Genomic DNA, 20,634 nt, shown 5'->3' on the forward strand with positions numbered 1-20,634 from the left:
ACCGTTCACTCGAGTTATTTCCTTGAAAGAAAAAAAAAAAAAGTCATCTATGAAGCGCTCCACGCTGACTCCAAAAATTTAAGTAGCCCATTTATTTGGGCAAGGGACTTCACTATAAAAGTAATTGTGATAATGGGGGGAAAAAAAGTGATTGAATATTGAAAATATACAGCGGACCCCCGCTATTCACTGTGACCGTGCCGACTTGCGAAGGTGCATTTTCTTTTTAACAGCCCCCAAATTAACTCATTCACTGCCATAGACGGTTTTAGACGTCAAATGTTCATTTGAACTATTTCTATTAGTTTAACATTTTTTTCCCACTTTTGTTAACAAGAGTATGAAAACCTAGATTTTTTTAATTGTACATTTAGAACAGATATAAAATTTGTGATTAATCGTGAGTTAACTATTGAAGTCATGCAATTAATTAAAATTAAACATTTTAATCGCCTGACGCTCCTAATTTTTAATCATCTTTTCTTTCTTTTTTTTAAATCGCATCAGATGATTTAATTTTTAATGTAATTAATTATTGACTTCAATAATTAACTCACGATTAATTTATAAATTTTATATCTGTTCTAAATGTACAATAAAACAATTCTAGGTTATCATACTCTTAAAAAAAGTGGAAAAATGTTAAACTAATAGAAATAGTTCAAATAACATTTTAACGTCAATAGCCGTGAATGAGTTAATTGAAAAAACACATTTTCCATGAAAAATTATAGTTTCCCCCACACTAATAATAATAATAATTATAATAATAATAAGTCGATTTCCTGCAAACGCCTCAATAAAGTAACATGTTTTCTTCCCTCAAGCCTCCATCAGTCATCGTCTTGAACTATCCGTAAATATTTGTGGGCATAAATGTTAACACATAACATCTTCCATGATGCTAACCAGTAACCACTTATCTTCGAGCCTGTCAACATCCAGCCTTACAAATACCACACTAATTATCGGTGATTTATTATGAACCCTCGCGCATCGCAGTTATCCTAGTGGACAGCCGATTACAATTTTCTGTCAAAAGACAAGTCGCTTTGATTAGACAAGGCAGCTTTATTTATATACGTAGTACATTTCATACACGTGCTTTACCTAATTAAAAACACCACTTTTTTTTTTTAAACTAAATAATTAAAAACATGAAAAAAAAAAGCAAGTACAGAACGTACTAAAAGAACATATTATAGGCATTTGTATTGCAGGGATTTCTGTCCAACACGCACCAAAAACTACCACATCTTGGGAAGTGAAAGTGTGCCAGAGGTCAACGACCTCTGGTTTGATGCTTACCAGGGCTCTTTGCTAATAAGGAGTTGAGGTGTTGTGCCGACGCATTGACATAAAGCACAAACACCGCAAAGTGTACTTGAGTGCTTCGGATGCTTGCTAGCTTCCATATCGCCTCGGATGTTGATTGGCTTAGAGGAACGCTTCACAGTCCTCAGCGCTGTTTTCTTACCTTAGGACTAAATAGTCTTACAATGTCTTTCAAATTCTACACAGATTTATCATAAAACTCAAATGAGTTCATTCTTTACATTAGGTTTCCATTGATTGCTTTCGACCGCGGTGTCAAACATACGGTCCGCGGTCCACAACAGGCTTGTCCGGGGGTCCGATACGACCCGTGAGGAAAGAAGACAAATTGCAGTTTTTCATTAGTTGTTGCCAATTTTGGCGCAGTGATGAACTCTTAAATCACATTCTGAAATTTGGTTGTTAGTCAAAATTTGCATTAATTTTTGTTTTTGGATGACTTTGCAATGAGATAAAAAATGGGAACTTTTTCAGAATGTATATGTAATTAACTAATTCACTGCCATTGACGGCTGTAGACATCAAACATTTCTTTGAACTATTTCTATTAGTTTTCCACTTTTGTTAATAAAAGTATGAAGACTTAAAAAAATTATTGTACATTTAGAACAGATATAAATTTTGTGATTAATCGTGAGTTAATTATTGAAGTCGTGCTTAATTACAATAAAAAAAATTAATCATCTGACACGATTTAAAAAAGAAAAGAAAAGATGATAAAAAATTTGGGGCATCAGGCGATTAAAATTATTAATTGTAATTAATCGCATGACTGTACTAGTTAACTCACGATTAATCAGAAATTTTATACCTGTTCTAAATGTACAATAAAAAAATATATTTCACACTTTTGTTAACAAAAATGGATTTTTTTTTTTAAAACTAATTATAGCAGTGAATGAGCTAATAAAAAAAAATATATATACAGTATATATATATTAACCCGTCCTTATTTATATCGTATTAAGCCACGAACATACTGGTCCACAGTATGTAGTAAATATTTCTGTTACTTTCTTAACAAAATGTGAAGATTTGTTTGATTTCATACACAAAGATGTGGAAAAACACATCGCAATTTCAACCAGAGGCTTTAACCTTTTCATCTCAAATCCAATTTTACCTTAGATTGTGTTCACCTGTTGCCAGGCAGACTCGAACACATTTCATTTTCACCAAGAAAGGCATTCAGTGATTTGGAAGAGGACAGGACGACCTGTTCTGATAAAACTACAAGTTCCTGCTCTTCTTTTGAATCGTAAACGACTCGAGGCAATTCGTGTGCTGCCATCTAGTGGTCAAGAGTGTAATTACATCCCCAATAAACGAGAGTTACGCCAAACGAGAGTTTGTGCGACGGATGGGGTTTTACTAGATCGTCAGCAGTCAAGCAGCCTCTCAAATTACAGCCATTGTCTTCTAATGCGGGTTTGAGAGTCAGAATTGTTGGCCAAGTACGTAAGAACACGCCAGGAATTTTGTTTTCCCGAAACACGATAAATAACAATGACTAATGATTTTTACTAACTTAGCCCCCCGAGTTTCTTAGATGGAAAAAAAAATGGATGAGGAAGAACATAATGGATGAATATAATATTGATTCGCGACTAAAAAGGTGCAAACTGTTGCAGTTGACTTCAGGCCTCTCCGTCATCTAAATCCTGAACCAAGTTGTTGGCGTGCTCGATATAGTCGAATGGCTGGAACTTGGTGGGGATCTCCCGCCACTTGGTGTATTTGCTGAACTTGTCTTCTTTGATTGTCACCACAAAGCTCCTCACATGCAGGCAGGGGCACTTGATTCCTCGGAACATCATCATCGGACCCCATTTCTGCAACACAGGGTTGGAGTTTTCTGAGCTGCTTGAGTCAGTTTTTTTTTTTTTTTTTTTTAAACTCATTCACTGCCATTGACGGCTATAGACGTCAAAAATTCATTTGAACTATTTCTATTAGTTTAACATTTTTTTCCACTTTTAAGAGTGTGAAAACCTAGAATATTTTTTTATTGTACATTTAGAACAGATATAAAATGTGTGATTAATCGTGAGTTAACTATTGAACTCATGCGGTTAATTACAATTAAAAAATGTAATCGCCAAGCGAAACTTAAAGATAATAAAAAAATTCGGGGCGTCAGGCGATTAAAATTTCTCAGCGTAATTAATCGCATGACTTCAACTAGTTAACTCACAATTAATCACACATTTTATATCTGTTCTAAATGTACAATAAAAAAACACTCTTGTTAACAAAAGTAGAAAAAATGTTAAACTAATAGAAATAGTTCAAATGATTTTTTGACGTCTATAGCCGTCAATGGTAGTGAATGAGTTAATAACACTTTATTATTTGAATTTGTTCATAACGCAGAGTAGACTTCGGTAAAAGGTGTCAAATGTTGCTGCATGCTTGGAATGGGAAAAAATAGCAACATCTGGTGGATAAATGCAAAACTCAACTGGAGTACAAACTCATATTGTAGCAATTTTTAAAGTTTTTAAATGGTTTTCACTTCAGTGGCATTCTTTTTTTTTTCTGCATAAATGTGCAGTTTTTTGGGGGGCTATTTTAACGAGCAGAGATGAAATTTCTAAAATGTACAATCCTCTAACAAATTCCACTTAGTTATTCAACACATCTTAAATAATGAATGGCTTCTCGGGAATTCAAAACACTTGCTAGAGAGCACCTCAAATAAAACATGTTTTCTTCAAGTCTGCTTACGGAACCAAAAACACAATTTTAAAGAGGGGAGAAAAAAAAGAAAAGAAAGTCAAATAGACTTTACCTCTCCACAGTTCTTGCATGCGATAAAGCTATTCGTTTCAAAGTCAAGAAGTCGCTCCTGAATCGAAGAGTTTTCTTTCTCCAGGAAAAGTTCCCTGTAAGGAAATTGTACACATAACGAGGTCATCTCAGTGAGCTCTTAAATAATCCCGTGGGTTTTTGTCTTTTGAAGTTATGGAAAATATTCAGAGTTTCACTATGTAGCCAGTAGGCATGAGCCCATTTCTACCTAAACTGTGGTGAAACGTTGACGTGGTGCATGCCTTCGATGATCTGGATGTCATCACCGCTGCAGACAAACTTGGTGCAATTTCGGCAACTTAACTTCACCTCTGACGGAAGCTCAGACTTTCTTAGGTTCTTGTTTGTCATTTTTACTCGATCCTCAAGAATTGCCTGAATTTGAAATCCTTCAATCTACAGTGGAAAAAAAAAAAAAAAAAAAAAACGGATCTCATCGCAATGTCGGGGAACTACAAATGAGTTTAAAGGAGACATCGGTACCTGTTGGTTGTATTCCGCAGGATCTAATGCTTGGATTCCGGCAATTGCTTTGGTCATTAAGTTCACGCGGTACTCATTGACACTTTCCTTCTCGGTCACCCCGGAGCCTTTCACCTCAATCACGATGTAAATGCTGTCCTTAGCTCGAGCTCTGCCTCGAGCCTGCAGAAGGTGAGAAACAACAATTGGAGCTTTCTCAAGGCAACTGTTTAACACACAAATAAATAAATAAATAAATATATATAGATATAGTATCTATAAAACGATTTTTCCCCCCGACTTTTATGTTAAAAAGAGAATGAAAACTAAACCCAAAAATATTTTATTGTACATTTAGAACAGATATAAAATTCTCTCTCTCTCTCTCTCTCCTCTCGTCTCTCTCTCTCTCTCTCTCTCATCTCGTCCTCTCTCTCTCTCTCTCTCTCTCTCTCTCTCTCTCTCTCTCTCTCTCTCTCTCTCTCTCTCTCTCTCTCTCTCTCTCTCTCTCTCTCTCTCTCTCTTCTCTCTCTCTCTCGCAGTGCCCAGTGGGGGGGGGGGGGTGGGGGGGGGCATGAACAAATAATTATATCATGACCAAATGAAAAAGTAACTCATATTAGAGCATACCACAAATGTCTTTGTATAGCAGAAGATGTTATCTGTCGGAGTCATGTGCATACACAATGAACTACTACTAAAAAAAAAAAAAAAAGATTTTTTGGGGGGGGGGGGGGGGTAATAAAAAAAAAAGCGGAATGCCGCGAATTAGCGGAGAAATTCACATCCCTGGTACTAAACCAGTGGTGTCCAAACTCGGTCCTCGGGGGCCGGTAGTCCCGCAGGTTTTGGAGGTTTCCCTGCTCCAACGCACCTGTTTCAATCAACAGGATTGTTATCAGGCTTAGTAGAGCTTGCTGATGAGCTTCAGCTGTGTTGGAGGAGAGAAATATCCAAAACCTGCGGGACTACCGGCCCCCGAGGACCGAGTTTGGACACCACTGTACTAAACCCAAAAATATTTTATTGTACATTTAGAACGTATAAAAATTTGCGATTAATCATTATACTATTCAGTCATGCGATTAATTACGATTAAAAAAGTTAATCGCATGACATCCCTAATATATATCTAATATTTTTTGGGGTAGAGCACTTTATAGCAGCGTATTAGCTGGCCAATTGGAAGCATGTACATCTTGAACAATAGGTGTCCCAAGATTGACCCTTGGGGAACCCCATAGCTCTACGTGGTAAGACCACTAACCTGCAACATCGCAATCTCATTGGTCACAAGGCCGTAGCAGATGATAAAGTTGCACTCCGGTACGTCCAAACCTTCCTGCACCACTGAGGTGGCAGTCAGCAAGTTGACAGCACCGCTGCGGAATTTGTTCAACACATCTTTCTGCTCGGCCTAATTCATTGAACACAAAATAGGTACAAATCAACAGGATTGGCGCGGCGCTCACATTGCGCGACGTAGCGTATTCTCACAGGGGTCATTGGTTTAACAACACTCTGGTCTCCGCCTCCGATGACATACGACACTTTGACGCCGACGTCGGCAAACTTGGGGTTCTCCTGAATCCAGTGACTGAGAGCGATGGCACTTTGACGCATTTTGGTGAAAATGATCCCCCTGGCCTCTTTCCTGGTGATAAACTGCTGCAGAACATTTGTTTGTAGCTTTGACAAGCTGTCGTTTTCATACGATTGGTTCTCAGAAAGCTTCTCAAGCTCCTCCTTGTTGTCTGTAAGAAACAGTTTATATATAAACACTCAGTAGAGTGTGTAGAGGGTGAAGCCAACCTCCAAAAATTCTTGACTATATGTTCTATGCAGCCCCACTAGTCTAAATATGGTATTCTGGTTAAATATGCGTTAGTGGAATATGAGTTAAGCAGCAAAATCCAGCTGTTTTTATTTATCTCAGGGGCGGCCATTTTGCCACTTTGTCGACTGTAGATGACATCACAGTTGACCAATCACAGCTCACCTATTTTCTGAAGCTACACAACTCATATTCCACAAATGCAATATTAATCAGAATGTCATGTTTAACTCTTTGACTGCCAGACGTTTTCAGAAAAGGGATGCCGTGGGTGCCAGCCGATTTAAGCATTTTTGACTGATCTTTCAAGGTCCACAGAAAATTATGTGTTTGGACTATGGAAACACACATACTACCAAATGAAAGATTGGACTCTCATCTTTCATCAGAAAAAAAAGTTTGTTTCTACCTTATTCCGTTTTTCAGTAATCAACAATAGAAAATGGTTAGTTTCACCTCTGTTTTGAAAAAAAAACGTCTTTTAACGTCTTTGGCACTCCTCCATAGGATTTTACTAAACGTTGTTTAACGTTTTTGGCAGTCAAAGAGTTAAACTAGCGAGGTCACATATATTATTGTCAAGAAATGTTTATGGTCGACTTCCCCTTTAACGTCTATAGTCGTCAATGGCAGCGAATGAGTGAAATCTCAGCTTATTGTCATTTTATGATGGGACCTTCTTTGTTACACTGCAGCAACATTCCTCTGATACCTTGAAATAAATTGAAGAGGACACGCTCAGTGTCTGTAATGTTTATGACGTGTTCCTCGTCAGGGCTGGTTTTACTCTTCAACTCCTCCTCGTGTTTTTTTTCCAGGAAATTGAAGGCGTCGCGCATGCGAATGGTGTTGCTGACTATCAGCGCGTCGTTGTATCGTCGAAGGTGCTCCATGCAAATCCGCACCTCCTGAGCTTCGTCTTTGGCGGCTAAAAAGGAGTCACGGCGTTACCGGGGAGAGCGCGGAAGGAAAAACAAAAAGAGAAGAGAGAGAAAAAAGATGGAGCGTTGCTCACCTTGTTGCTCGTGCTGAACCACCCACTGTTCATAAGTCTGAGAGCCGAGCTCACAAGGGGGGCTCAGCTTGGCGTAAATTTGAATAACGTTCATGATATTCTTGATGACATCACCAAACGGGTTCTGTAAAATGTGGTGTGGCGCAAACATTACGCTCTTAATTCATTCAATGCCATTGACGGCTATAGACGTCCAAAATTCATTTGAACTATTTCTATTTAACATTTTTTTCCACTTTTGTTAACAAGAGTATGAAAACAAAAGTAGGAAAAAAAAAATATTGTACATTTAGACCAGATATAAAATTTGTGATTAATCACGAGTTAACTATTGAAGTCATGCGATTAATTACAATTGCCCTAATTTTTAATAATCGTTTCTTTTTCTGAAAAAATGTTTTTTCTTTTAAAAAAAAAAAAAGAAAAAAAGAAAAGATTATTAAAAATTAGGTCATCAGGCGATTCATTTTTTTAATTGTAATTAATCGCATGACTTCAATAGTTAACTCATGATTAATTATTTTTTCATATCTGGTCTAAATGTACAATAAATTTTCCCTACTTTTGTTTTCATACTCTTGTTAACAAAAGTGGGAAAAAATGTCAAATAGAAATAGTTAAAATGTATTTTTGACGTCTATAGCCGTCAATGGCAGTGAATGAATTAATTACACAACAAAATGAATTTTGCTAACAAACCTTTATTTTGTCTTGAACAAGAACAATCTTTTTGTCTGGCTCTTTGCTATAATGGCCAAGATTCCCGGTCCGGATTTCAGAAGCATCCAAGTTGGCACAAATCTACAAAAGAATCATCGTGTTGGAGTGTAAATCATTTTGATTGATGCTATCTGACAGCACTATATTTGCACCAACATAAGCCAAAAAGGTGTTTTCGGTTTTGACTGGTATGTCAGTGAGACACTTTATGGCTGCACATGTGAAAGGTGGAACATTAGAAACAGCTCGATGGACAAATCTAGACAGACAAAGCACAGCAAAAGAACGTCTGAAGTTTGTAAGTTACAAGTTTGAATTAAACCAGTTTTCTGGATTTAAAAAAAATCTTAAGTCACACAAAACTTGCATAATATTTTGCATATCTTGGAAGAATTATGAAAACAAATCTGCACATCTCACAAGAATGTTACTTTTTTTTTTAAATGTCGAAATAAACTAAATTACATTTGACCAATCTATATGGAAGACTCCATCGTACAAATCAGCAAATTAATTTCCGGTTAGCCTCATCCATGTAAAATGGACAGAAAAATGTGAGTGCTTTATCTACCAAAAAATAAGTAAATATAATATGAGGTCTACTTTTACATTCCGATAAACACTGGGTGGCTCAAAAGAGCATTCCCGTGTGCTAGTTTGCACCCATTCGAGTTATTATAATAGCGAAATTGGCTTCATGTCATTTCTTGCCCTTTTGACACAAATTTATGATATGGGAAAACGGGTTAATGCAAGTATTCTTCTCTTGCGCTGTTGAACTATCAAACATTGTTGTTCCATTTAAATTCCAAAGCCAGAAGGTGAAGCTGCGGACGAGCCTGCTGCCTGTTCGGTGCCTGAGAGGACCGCAAAGCCTGTTAGCTAGCAAGGTAGCCAGTAAGCCAGCAGCTAGCTAGCTGCTAGCTAGCGCGCTAGCTGCTAGCTAGCGCCACCTGCCAGAATGTGGAAAGCCTCATGAGGCCCAACGGGATTCATTCCATCCAACGGAGGCTTTGCTTAGCTAGGCGTTGCTAGCTAAAGTAACTTTTTTTCGATGAACTAACTTTTTTCAGCGGTATGTGGTGCAACATTTGGGAGCAGAGACAAAGATTGATTTTTTTTCATGATTTTCAAGCCTCATTTTATATACCTGGCTTTTTCCTTTCTTTCTTTTTTTGCCACTTAGATTTGGCAGGGTTTTTAGCAACACTTCTCGCAAGTTATCTGTTGTGTCAATTTTACGAAAATTATTTTCACTTAGATTCCAGGGAAAAGAAACATTTAAATGTAGTTTTTGCATATCTTGTTGAAATTTGAGATCAACGAAACAAAAACGTTTTTTTTTCTTTTCTTATTAGACAATGAATTGTTGTTTGAATTTTTTTGAGGTGACACCAATTTTTGTTGTTATCCTTACCTGCAAAATGTTTTTCTTTGCTTTATTCACCGTGGTGGCGTCGCCGACCCCGAGCGAGGCAGTCATCCCCAAGATCTGAGGTAGCGGCACCGTCTCCTTCTGTGTCTTGTTTCGTCTCTTTTTATTCAAGTAACGCATCATCACTCGGTTGTAAACTTCACCCTTTTTAGTGTGATGGCACTCGTCTATTATAATCAGGGTGATATCTGGGAATAGAAGACCAAAAAAAAAAAAAAAAAACTGATAAATGATTGCATTCAGAATGCAAAAGACAATTTGCAGGTTTGGAAATAATAGATACCAGGACGAAAAACTACTTGCCTATCAGTTGACAGAATTGGGGTTTTGCATTATTAGTTTTAATTTCCATTGGAAAAAAACAAACAAACATCTCTCCTTCTCTGCCTGTAGCTATATTTAAAATCATGTCAACTAGTAAGCATTGTGATGCAAACATATCCCCGGAGTAAACAAAGAGCGGCGGCTTGATGTTTTGTAGGTGATAGATGTTCTCATGTGAATTTCGTCAGCCACACGCTGTTGGCTTGAACAGGCGAGGGAAGTGGATACCAGCAGGAGAGGGGGAAAAAAAGGATTAAAAATAAACAAATAAATAGAAGAGCACAAGCTTTCAGGCGTTTCGACAAACAGCATATGTTCCACTTAGGTGGCTATTCCACCTTGGACTGTTGAGTGCCAAGAAAAGCCGGAAGACTTTGACAAGATCCTGTCAGGTATCGTCATGGGGGAGGTTTTGCGTCCTCTGGGTGGCGACATCCATTTTTGCACTTAAATATTAGAAGTAAATGTTTTACTGAATGTAGTGGATCAAATTCTGTTTCGTAGCAATCAACTTTGCTGTAATTAAGATGAATGAGACAAAGGAACGTGTTACAAATTCAATTGTAAATGGACTCAAAGGCTTCGTGGGCCTTACGGGACATCTTGTCGAATAGTACAGTTTTGGGCAAGTCGCACATTTTCTCATTAGCGGCGTCATAGTGTTGCTCTTTTCAGTATCAAAGCGTGATAACATAGCGATGGCGCGGTAGTGTTTACATTTATGGATTATGAAACGTGTACAGCTGGATATAAATGGCCGCAAAGGGGACAGAGGTGCATTTAGCTATATGCTAACAAATCCATGCTACTTACAATGACGCTATGAAAACATACGTTCTGGTGTTTACAGTGCAATTCTGAAAAGAAGATTGTGTGAACTTTCAAGACATCCAGTACGGATTGAAGGACATGCATTCATTTATGTCCTAAAATGAACACAACAATTGCCAGCTAAGAAAAACCTCATGACTTCGTGAATATCAACGGCTAACGTAGCACTAGCTAGAGCACGACTTTTCAAAGATTTTAAAATTCAGCGTTTATTTATAGCCAAATGTATATATAGTTTTTCATTTGAGTAGCTTTGATGTAGTTTAACTACTTATGTCATTTTGTCGTCGCTTAGCTAGCTAGCTAGCTACATTTGTCTGGTCGGTAGCATCAGCGCGGTGACGCTACATTCATTGTAAAATAGCTTCGTTAACTTTTCCAAGCAGCTTGCCCAACATTATGGTGTAACATTTGTTTCCCTCTCAAGAGTCATTCAAAAGTAAATTGAGAGATGCCGTAATCGTTTTGTTGGACAAATTTTATCACATAGCGAAGCATACCATGCGATTACAAAAGTGCTTTCTAGTTTGTCACACAGCTGCCTCGCAATCCTACTTGGGGATTAAAATGGCGCAATTCCTCATGAGCTCATTAGACAGCAGTTTCAAATCCTACCCTTCAGATGCACTCCCTCGTCCTCTCCTGCGACCGACGACCTCTCCAAGTAATTTTCCAGAATCTGGGCTGTGCAAATGATGACGTCGTTTTTCTTCACGATCTCTGCGAAAGTGATTTTGAGCTCGGATTTTCCACTCACTCGTTCCACTCTGTACGCGTGCTTCAGAAAGGGATGGAACTCTGTGGCATAATGCTGCTCCACCAGAGGAACCTGCGGGCCCGCCGACAAAAAAGGCCCTTTTCATTCAAGGTTCAACAAGAATCTTAAAACCCAAAACGACGATGCTTCACATTTCCATACAAACACAATTGACATCTGAAATGGAGTAAGTAGGGATTTTCTTTGATCTTTTTTTTTTTTTTCTTCTCCCAAAGTACAACACTTCCCACACGCGCCAGACGGGAAAAGCGGGCAGGGAAACCTTACGGCATGTCATTTGTGGTCAGCTGACCCACATGTGCGCACTGAATGGAAGATTGAATGTTTTCGTTTGGATAGGAAGAATAGGAAGAGAAAGTGGGTCAATGATATCATGTTGTAAAGATGTCAACGGAATGCCGGATACTTCACTTCATACATTCAAGGATATTGTACAATATTTTCATACCATGTTCACCAGGATGATCACTTTGCCAGCTTTCCCCTCCGCCCGCCTGTGCTTCAGATGCTCACGGGTCACATAAACCGCCACCCTGGTTTTCCCACTTCCGGTCGGGAGGCAAATGATAATGTTTTTCCCCTCCAAGGCAGGTTTGGCCACGTCCACCTGATAGTCTCGGAGAACGATATCAGCTTGGGCGGCCGGGCCCGGGCCCGGGTCAGGCGGTTCTGTTCAAAGCACAATTAACAATCGTGACGATGCTCATGAAAAACATTGCATGTTTTGTTTTGATCACATTGTTGCCCCCTTGCCAAACTGGAATTATTTCATGTTTACAATGGTGCGCTCTCAAATGCTGCGGGCGTGCGTAACACAGCTGTCAACAAATCAATCAGCAATTCTATGACCTAAAAAAATGGATCGCACTTCATCAAGCATCTTTCTTGCCAACACATGTTTGAGCCGCGAAAAAATGAAAGCCCCCGATGCTTGGAATTGATCTCATGGGCTTTTTCATGCCGCAACAACGAGGCGCTCTAAAGCGGCCACACCAGCAGTATATATATATTTTTTTTTTTCCTCACTTTACCGCTTTCTCTCCATGATGTCTGCTAAACATGGCTGACAACGAGGCGCTCTACACCAGCGGACCAGTGTTAATTTTGACAAGAAATTTTTATTTAGTTTTAGTTCTAGACTTTTTTTTTTTGGGCTATTAAGAAACTGATCACTGTAATGTTTATTTAAAATTTAATTTCATTGAGAAATGTAGTAAAAAAAAAAAATCTGATTTGGGGAGACCAAACTGCCATTATAATAATTTCTATTCCTACACAGTGTGTTTTGGAATCACTGTATTATACTAAATGAAAGCATTGCGTGGAGGTCAAATATGGACCCCTCCTGAGACGCACCACTTGTCCAGATACACCTTCTTTGATGTGCACCAAAGCATGTCAATGTGTGGAACAGATGTTGCCTGAGCACAAATACGAAGGCTTCCACAATTCCACATAAGAAGTGGTTGGACGCAAGCACCTCAAATGTTCCAGCAAATGTGAGGCAGCGCATTTTTCTGCAAAGCTTCCCATCTGCATGTGATTAATGGAGTCGGTCGGGAGTGTATGACGTCATCCCAGTTTGATAATGTTGCCATGCAGTCAGATGGTTAGAACGCAACCAAGACAATTAGTTTGTATGGCAGCTGTCAATTTGCGGGGCATAAAGTAGACTATTCTTTAGACCGGCTAAGAGCAGGTCTAAGTAACCTTAGAACAGTGAGAATTTTTTTTAAATGTTTTTTTTTTTTTATATGTCTAAAAAAAAAAGTGTAAAAAATGCCAAAAATTTGCTGAATTTTAAAGCGATAATGTTGGGCGAATAAATCGGTTGGGCGCTCGGTAAAATGTGAACACTGATCAAGAGGTCTTTTCGGATATTGAGTCTTATTGAACTTGTCCATTCAGAGATCAAGTTGCACAACAAAATTACACAGCAAAAATTGGGAGTGTTAAACTCATTCACTGCCATTGACGGCTATAGACGTCAAAAATTAATTTGAACTATTTCTATTAGTTTAACATTTTTTCCCACTTTTGTTAAAGAGTATTAAAACCTAGAATTTTTTATTGTACATTTAGAGCAGATATAAAATTTGTGTACATATGTATATGTATTTAAAAAAAAAAACATTTATTAAATTTTTTTTAATTGATTTGTTGGATTTTTAAAAAAAAAAAAAAAAAAAAAAGGAGAGCAATGATGATGTCAAATCGAATGAACAATACTGAGCTCTCCCGAAACAAAAAAAAAAAAGCAGATATAAAATTTGTGATTAATCGTGAGTTAACATTTTCAGAGATAAATACTATTGTGTTATTTTACAGAATTGGTCACCTAGTGTTAGATCAGAAGAGATGTGATTTATTATTATTATTATTAACATTTCTAGTGTTAATGACTTGTTTTGAGGGTTAAAAAATACAACACTATATGGAGTAATGCAGTGTAAAATCAACACTGATCAGAGTTGATTTAACTCCATCTCAGTGTAAAGTGTTTTTTCTTTCTCAAAAGTATTGTTTTGTGTGGACCAACATAGACACTTTTTAAGCATTAAATTTGACTTTGTATGTGTTAAATTTACACTGCCAAATTTTCTGTGTACAGAAAAAACGTGTTTATAGAAGGGTCAAATTGTGTTCAGGATTTTAGCTTTTCCATCAAGCCTTTTCTTAGGTTCATCTTGAAATTTCATCTGAAAGTCCACACTATCCCCAACATTTTGTGACTAAAAAGTGAAGGCATGATATTGGCAGCAATAATATATCAAAGAATCTTCCATTGGGCAATAATCTACCGATATTGAGCCAACATATGCTTTTCATTTGACACACTGACTATGCTCCGCCTTCTTTAACCTCTGTGTGCTTCATCACTTACACACACGAAACACATTATTTGCTAGTAGCAGAGACCACCGGGACGGGACGTTCAGATGTCCTAGTTTAGTGTTCATCGGTTAACTGTTCACAAATCCAATTTACATTCTTAACTGCTTTGAGTTTGCTTTAATGTGTTTGTGGCAAACATAAACAAACAGCCATTAAAAATGAAAAAATCTTGCAGTCAAGTGAGTGAGTGCAAATTGTTCCCACCTGGTGCTAAACTGCCGCTTAACTGTTCTGCAGCGTCTTCACTTGAACATTCACCTTGGTACAGGTCTGAGGAGATGACATAACAGACGTGAGTTGGAAAGTTATTCTGCAACATCCCACACATTTTGAGATTATATACTGATTATACTAATGTCATATTTTTTTTAATATTTACATAAAAATGTATCTTCTTGGACTTGAATGAGTTTTAAAGAGTGCTACCTGGGGTGTCATCTTCATCAGTGTCCTTGTGATCCAAATGCTGACATGTAGAACTTTCTGGACTCTCCTTCACCGGGTCACTACTTGTCGTTTTATTTTTTGCTATAGAAGATAAAAGTCACATTAAAATGTTTCTGAAGACTTTCATCATTCGCCTGGTTATGGTTTACTACTCGCTAATTCAACTAATCTGATTTTTTTTTTTTTATTTAACAGTAAATTTGAAATGATTTCAAAAATGTTTTTAAATGATAGTTTATGGTAGTTTAAACTCAATTACAACCAATTTTACAGGTTGGGCGCTTCTTTCTTCACGGTTTTTGCTGTACAGTATTGGGTGATGCGTGTGCACTCCTAGTGGTTACCTGTGGTATCGCAGTCAAAGCCTCCCATTAGTTTGTACAATTTCTTGTGTTCAGTGACAAGCAGAATTTGGACAAAATCAGAGTACCATCCAGGTGGACACCTGACGATTGTTTTCAGAAGTTCACGAGCTGCATCTCTGGATCCTTGATGGTCTGCTAAGTGAAGTATCTGGAGGATGAACATCAATGAAGATGGCGTTGTTGTCTGCCATCTTGTGGACATGACTGAAATTCACTGTTTTCCCCCCGTTTTTTTTTTCTACTTGTGTCCAAATTCACAAGGCTAGGTCCTCCGAAGGCCGAATTTGTCGACTACATGACGTCACTACCGGCGCGACTCGACAGCCGGCACAGACTGACATATGAATGGATTGTCAATGCTGCTTGTCGGTAGCGCATTGACCGACACTCCATTCACGTGTAAGTCTACGTGTTGTCGAGTCGCGCCAGGAGTGACGTCACGCAGCCGACAAATTCGGCCTTCGGAGGACTCAGCCTTGTGAATTTGGACACACGGAGGAGGCGGGACTTCCGACTTCCACACATCAGCTTTGTTTTAGTTTCCTGTTTGCGACGTGTGTGGGCCGCGTCCCAGTTCTTGCGCTTCCGCCTTTGTGCCCCTGGGTTGCGCGTCGAAGGGTGCGAGTGTGTAATGTGTCTGTCTCAGTTGTCAGAAGCATTTCAGAGAGCTATGACGCCCTGCGCTCAGCGACGAGAGCGCGCAGTTGGGGGGCGAGTGTTGGAACACTGATGTATGAAACCCGGAAGTCCGTGGCATCTACACCATAAAATAAAATCAAAATACAAAATGTACTCACTTTTTCTTCATCATCCTTGGTGATGAGCTTGCGTGATAAACAGTACGCGCACACCTGTTTCGTGTTCATGTCCACCAGACTGGGCACCAGGATGTCAACCATTCGCATGCAGTAGTCGTTTACAGCCTCCACTTCGGGCTCGGGCAGTTTTCCCTGCACGTAATCGGCCGCTTGACTACATTGCGCGTTGGACAAGGCGTCCACGAAGCCCTGGAACCAGCCCTCCGGGTGAGGCTTGCGCAGGACGAGGTCGAGCAGCAAGTCCACGGCCGCCGAGTTACCGTCGGTCCTGGCCCTTTGTCGGACACGTTCCTTCTGCTCGGCTTGGAGGAAGTGAAGATGGTCCAGAACAGGCACCACCGCGATGTACGCCCGGAGCCTCGGCCGAAAACTTTCGATAAGATTCTCACTGGTAATTACGTCGACCCCGTCAGCCGCCATAGTTAGCTTCTCACCCTAGAAGAGGATCCGGTTCAAGTGTTTCCTTTTGGACAAAACGAAAGTAAAAGTGTAACTTTCGTTTTGCCACAATTCTGCAACCAGTACCTTATTCAGCCGAGAGATGGCACCATTGCACAATAGACGTTCACGCTATGCAAACTACTGTAAACGTTCAACAAAGGTGTATTAAAGTCCTCACACTGCTTTCGTAATGTGCTAAACTTTATTATTTTACTGTCAATTAGGCATCGTTTAATAATCTACCCTCTTTAATTTTTATTGCAAATTGCATCTAGTGACCACAGTAGAAATGCTACATCTATCTTCATATATTGTTGTGTTTTACAAAAAATATTAAATTTGGTTGTCTATCTATCTATCCATCCATCTTTTTTTGCCGTGTTGCTGAAAGTCCAAGCCCTTATAAGAAAAGACCCAAATACAGAATTCCATAAATCCAGCATTTATAAAGGATCCGTCTGTTGCTTACATGCTATAAAAACATTTATTGAAAAAAAAAAAGTCATTCGCTCCATTTTTTTTAAGTGTCTCCTTTTATTACTCCCAGTTTGAAAACAAACATACTACTTTTTAAAATAATTAAGAGTAGCAGTAAAAAAAATAGATTTTTTTTTCTTAAACATCTGGCAATATGATGAGCTTCATTTTTAGTTTCTAGCAATATTTCAATGTACAACGTCACCAAAATTGTGCTGGGAAAATAAAACGACTTGTTGATATGTCAAGAATATATCGTCCGACGTAGCATTTGTATTTTACGGTATAGGCACGAGACCCTATTTGGGAGCTGTTTATGTGCAAACGCTAACTTTCTATCTGGTAAAAGAGACAAATATGCTGACATCATTATAATATGTGCTACTTTGGGCTAGCAAGTGGTGCAAAAACAATGACTGTACAGATTAAAAAAAAAAAAAAACAAAACACAAAAACATGCTTTTGTCTACAAATGATAGTGTCATGTACAGTCGGCGCACATCATTGACCTAAGTAATAATGCACATTTGTATAAAGAGGATTATTACAGTATTGTGGATACTGTAAACTGCAGTGCAATTGTCCGTAACCCCTGAGTCACACTTCAGAGAAGACAGGCATACAGCCAAGGATACAGAAACAGTTGTCATACCTCTGTGGAAATGCTCTATTACACCGATGCGTGAAAAAAAAAAAAAAAACTTGGATGGGCTCAAAATGTCAAACCACAAATTTTGGTTAAATGTCATCCAAATAAATCTGAACCAAAATTACTGGTAATCTTTTTTTTTTTTGTTCTTTGTGACTCGTAGTACAGCATGCAAAAGTTTGGTTCTGTTATTGTTTGCTTAATATGAGAAGAAATGTGTTTTGAACCCTGGACCTGCAGGATAATTGGATTTGATGAGCTCATCGTGTGGCTAAACAACATTTGGTCAAGTTCAGATCCAGCTCCCCCATCCACTTCGTCACTAAAAAAAATCCAAATTTAGTTGGAAATGCTACACAAAATAAAGCACTAATTGAGTGACTTGGGTCTGTTAGGAGAAACACAAGTGACAGAAAAAACTTACTTCATATCATTTTTATAACTCACATTGATGTAAGATATAAAAAGTCTACACACCCTTCTTCAAATTGTTGTCATACAAAGAAATGAGACCAAGATAAATCATTTTTTTTACCATTAATGTGACGTTTAACCCGTTTTAACTATAATAGAATGGTTGCAAAAGTGTGCACACCCTCCGCTAACTGGGACGTGGCTGCATAATTGACCAATCACATTCAAACTCATGTTAAATTGGAGTCAGCATACACCGATCATTTAACGTGTCTCTCATTAACCCCAAAATAAAGTTCAGATGTTCGTGTAGGCTTTTCCTGACCTTTTTTTGTTGTTGCTTTCTAGCAGAACTTGAACATTTTGTGCTAACACTGATTGATATTCGCAACAGTTCATAATTCCCACTAACAACACATTTTGGAATGATGGCCAAAAAGTGTTTTTGACGTTTTCCAAAAGACGTGAAAATGTTTTCTATTCCGATCCAATTAAAGCGGAACTTTTTGACCCTTCTTTCAAATGTCATGTTTGGGGTTCATCAGCGGCACTTTGAATGATGGCAGGTGTGCTGACTCCTATTTAACATGAGTTTGAATTGAACACGTGAAGAGAGGAGTGTAGACTTTTTGTTTTAAATATATCCCGCTGTAACAAATTCCATTTCCCATAAAATGTACTAAAAAGACTATTTGCTAATTTCCATCCACATTTCTGCTCATTTCACACCAATTAGGCAATGACATTTCCATAACATTCATTTACAGACTACTTACGGTGCATTATCTATTGTTGAAAATTCTGCTAAATTCTCATGAAAACAGCTTGGAGGCGCCTGCTGGTGAATATGTCCTCTTAATTATCGCATTTCAATCCTATCCTACTAGTTTTCCCATTTATTAAACAATAATATTTATTTTAGTCACCTTTAAGGTTAAAACGAGCATATTAGATTTTTTTTATATTATAATTTTGTATTATACAGTACTGTTATGTGTGAGGTTTTGCATATAACAGAATGGCTATCGGTGGTCTGTAGTGGCCTTGGTGGTGGTTTGCGCTCTCCAAGTGCATTTACATTGGAAATACATAAAGATGCCAGCGGTACTATAGCACCGCAAGAACCGTATTTTATCCAAATGCATGAGAAAAATACATGAAATATACTAGCAAGCAACTGCAAATCAAGAATATATATTTGTCTGTTGCAGCATGCTGATAAAAAGTGGCTACTATGTAATTACCGCATTACGACCCAGAGGTTAGAACACAAATGCTGAAAGGTTTATGGCCTTGGTAGCTCCGGGTCCGAGTCGGGTCTGTGGAGTCCAGTGGCGTTGAGGTTGCAGTCGGAAGGAGGCGAGGACGAGGAGGATGTCGGAATAAGGATCAACGTTGACGGCTGATCCCTGCTAATCTCTTGTTGCGGTTTTGCTTGTCTCTGCAAAAGCAAAGTTGAAAGGTTGTCCTCGACCGGCACCTTCAAGCTGGCCAAGCTCGGCACTGAGTCTTTGGATTCCCGAAAGGCCCTTTTCACTTTGTGGTTCGGACCCTGGGTGGGAGGATGTATAGGATAGAGGTTAACAGTGGCAGCAAGTGGGTGTGTGGATGCAGTTAAATATCATTACTAGGGTAGAAAAAAATGGACAATTTACACTCACACAAGTGCATGTTTGATTTTCCTTATTGTGACAACGAGGCGCTCTAAAGTGGTCAAGCCAGCGAGAAGCCTCGTCCACGCGCTGGCAGTCAAGTCAACCTTTTATTTTATTTTATTTTCTCTGCCTTCTCGCTCTGCTTGAACTGCATGCACTCGCAGCCAACGACGAGGCACTCTAAAGAGGCCACGCCAGACTTTAGTCCTGCGCCACATGCTAGCTGTCAAGTCAGCCTTGTTCAGTTTTTTCCTTGCTCTTCCATCTTTCTCAACGTGATGTGTGTGCACTCATGACTGACAACGGGGCACTCTAGAGCTCAATCTGAGCATCCAGAGGGAAGATGCACTTTTGGGTGTGTAGGCAAGACTCAAAAAACAGGAAGTATAAACAATCTAATGACAGATTTTCACAATTCAGTACAAAATAGCGCTCGCAACCAACGACGAGGCACTCTAAAGAGGCCACGCCAGACTTTAGTCCTGCGCCACATGCTAGCTGTCAAGTCAGCCTTGTTCAGTTTTTTCCTTGCTCTTCCATCTTTCTCTACGTGATGTGTGTGCACTCATGACTGACAACGGGGCACTCTAGAGCTCAATCTGAGCATCCAGAGGGAAGATGCACTTTTGGGTGTGTAGGCAAGACTCAAAAACCAGGAAGTATAAACAATCTAATGACAGATTTTCACAATTCAGTACAAAATAGTTTTCATCTTTTAATATTATAGTGACAAAAATATTTTTATAATTGTATGTCCGTTAAGAGTCATAAAATTTTACTTCATATAGCAGTTGATAACGCCTTTGACTAAGGTAAGGTAAATGACAGTCACAGACGAATGTTTAACAGCATCATTATCGATATAATTTGACAGCGGCAATATCAATATGTGACGCTATCCGTTTTGAAAACATAACTTCAACGTCGA

General features: G+C 38.7%; 2 protein-coding genes across 3 annotated transcripts in view; both read right to left on the reverse strand.

Annotated features, from left to right (window-relative positions):
* Window positions 1–1,051: 1,051 nt before the first annotated feature.
* On the reverse strand, window positions 1,052–16,526 carry ifih1 (interferon induced with helicase C domain 1). Its single transcript, XM_077579452.1, has 16 exons — window positions 16,050–16,526; window positions 15,232–15,400; window positions 14,867–14,968; window positions 14,645–14,710; window positions 11,994–12,214; window positions 11,383–11,596; window positions 9,595–9,800; window positions 8,157–8,258; window positions 7,458–7,581; window positions 7,155–7,370; window positions 6,106–6,362; window positions 5,876–6,025; window positions 4,630–4,791; window positions 4,355–4,542; window positions 4,127–4,220; window positions 1,052–3,167 (listed from the first exon to the last, which is right to left on the reverse strand). The coding sequence occupies exons 1-16, from the start codon at window positions 16,488–16,490 to the stop codon at window positions 2,973–2,975; spliced, it is 2,907 nt and encodes a 968-aa protein (XP_077435578.1). The 5' UTR covers window positions 16,491–16,526; the 3' UTR covers window positions 1,052–2,972.
* Window positions 16,527–16,989: 463 nt separating this feature from the next.
* Window positions 16,990–20,634, reverse strand: part of kcnh7b (potassium channel, voltage gated eag related subfamily H, member 7b) — a 44,249-nt gene continuing 40,604 nt past the window's right edge. Inside the window, exon 15 of one of the 2 annotated variants that reach the window (XM_077579449.1) lies at window positions 16,990–19,603. In XM_077579449.1, the coding sequence (XP_077435575.1) occupies window positions 19,337–19,603 (267 nt within the window). In that variant the 3' untranslated portion in view covers window positions 16,990–19,336. The remainder of the gene's footprint in view (window positions 19,604–20,634) is intronic. The other variant, XM_077579450.1, reaches the window with a different exon arrangement.

This window comes from Vanacampus margaritifer, chromosome 11, assembly GCF_051991255.1.
Source record: "Vanacampus margaritifer isolate UIUO_Vmar chromosome 11, RoL_Vmar_1.0, whole genome shotgun sequence".
In the NCBI taxonomy this organism is placed as follows: domain Eukaryota; kingdom Metazoa; phylum Chordata; class Actinopteri; order Syngnathiformes; family Syngnathidae; genus Vanacampus; species Vanacampus margaritifer.

What these genes read in the sequence shown, in the direction of transcription:
- ifih1 (XM_077579452.1), bottom strand. Translation starts at nt 16,490, where the DNA reads ATGGCGGCTGACGGGGTCGACGTAATTACCAGTGAGAATCTTATCGAA. An exon ending in ATGAGATTGCGATGTTGCAG is followed by an intron (nt 4,792 to 5,875) that starts GTTAGTGGTCTT and finishes CACCTTCTGCAG; the next exon opens with GCTCGAGGCAGAGCTCGAGC. An exon ending in CTGCGGAATACAACCAACAG is followed by an intron (nt 4,543 to 4,629) that starts GTACCGATGTCT and finishes TTTCCACTGTAG; the next exon opens with ATTGAAGGATTTCAAATTCA.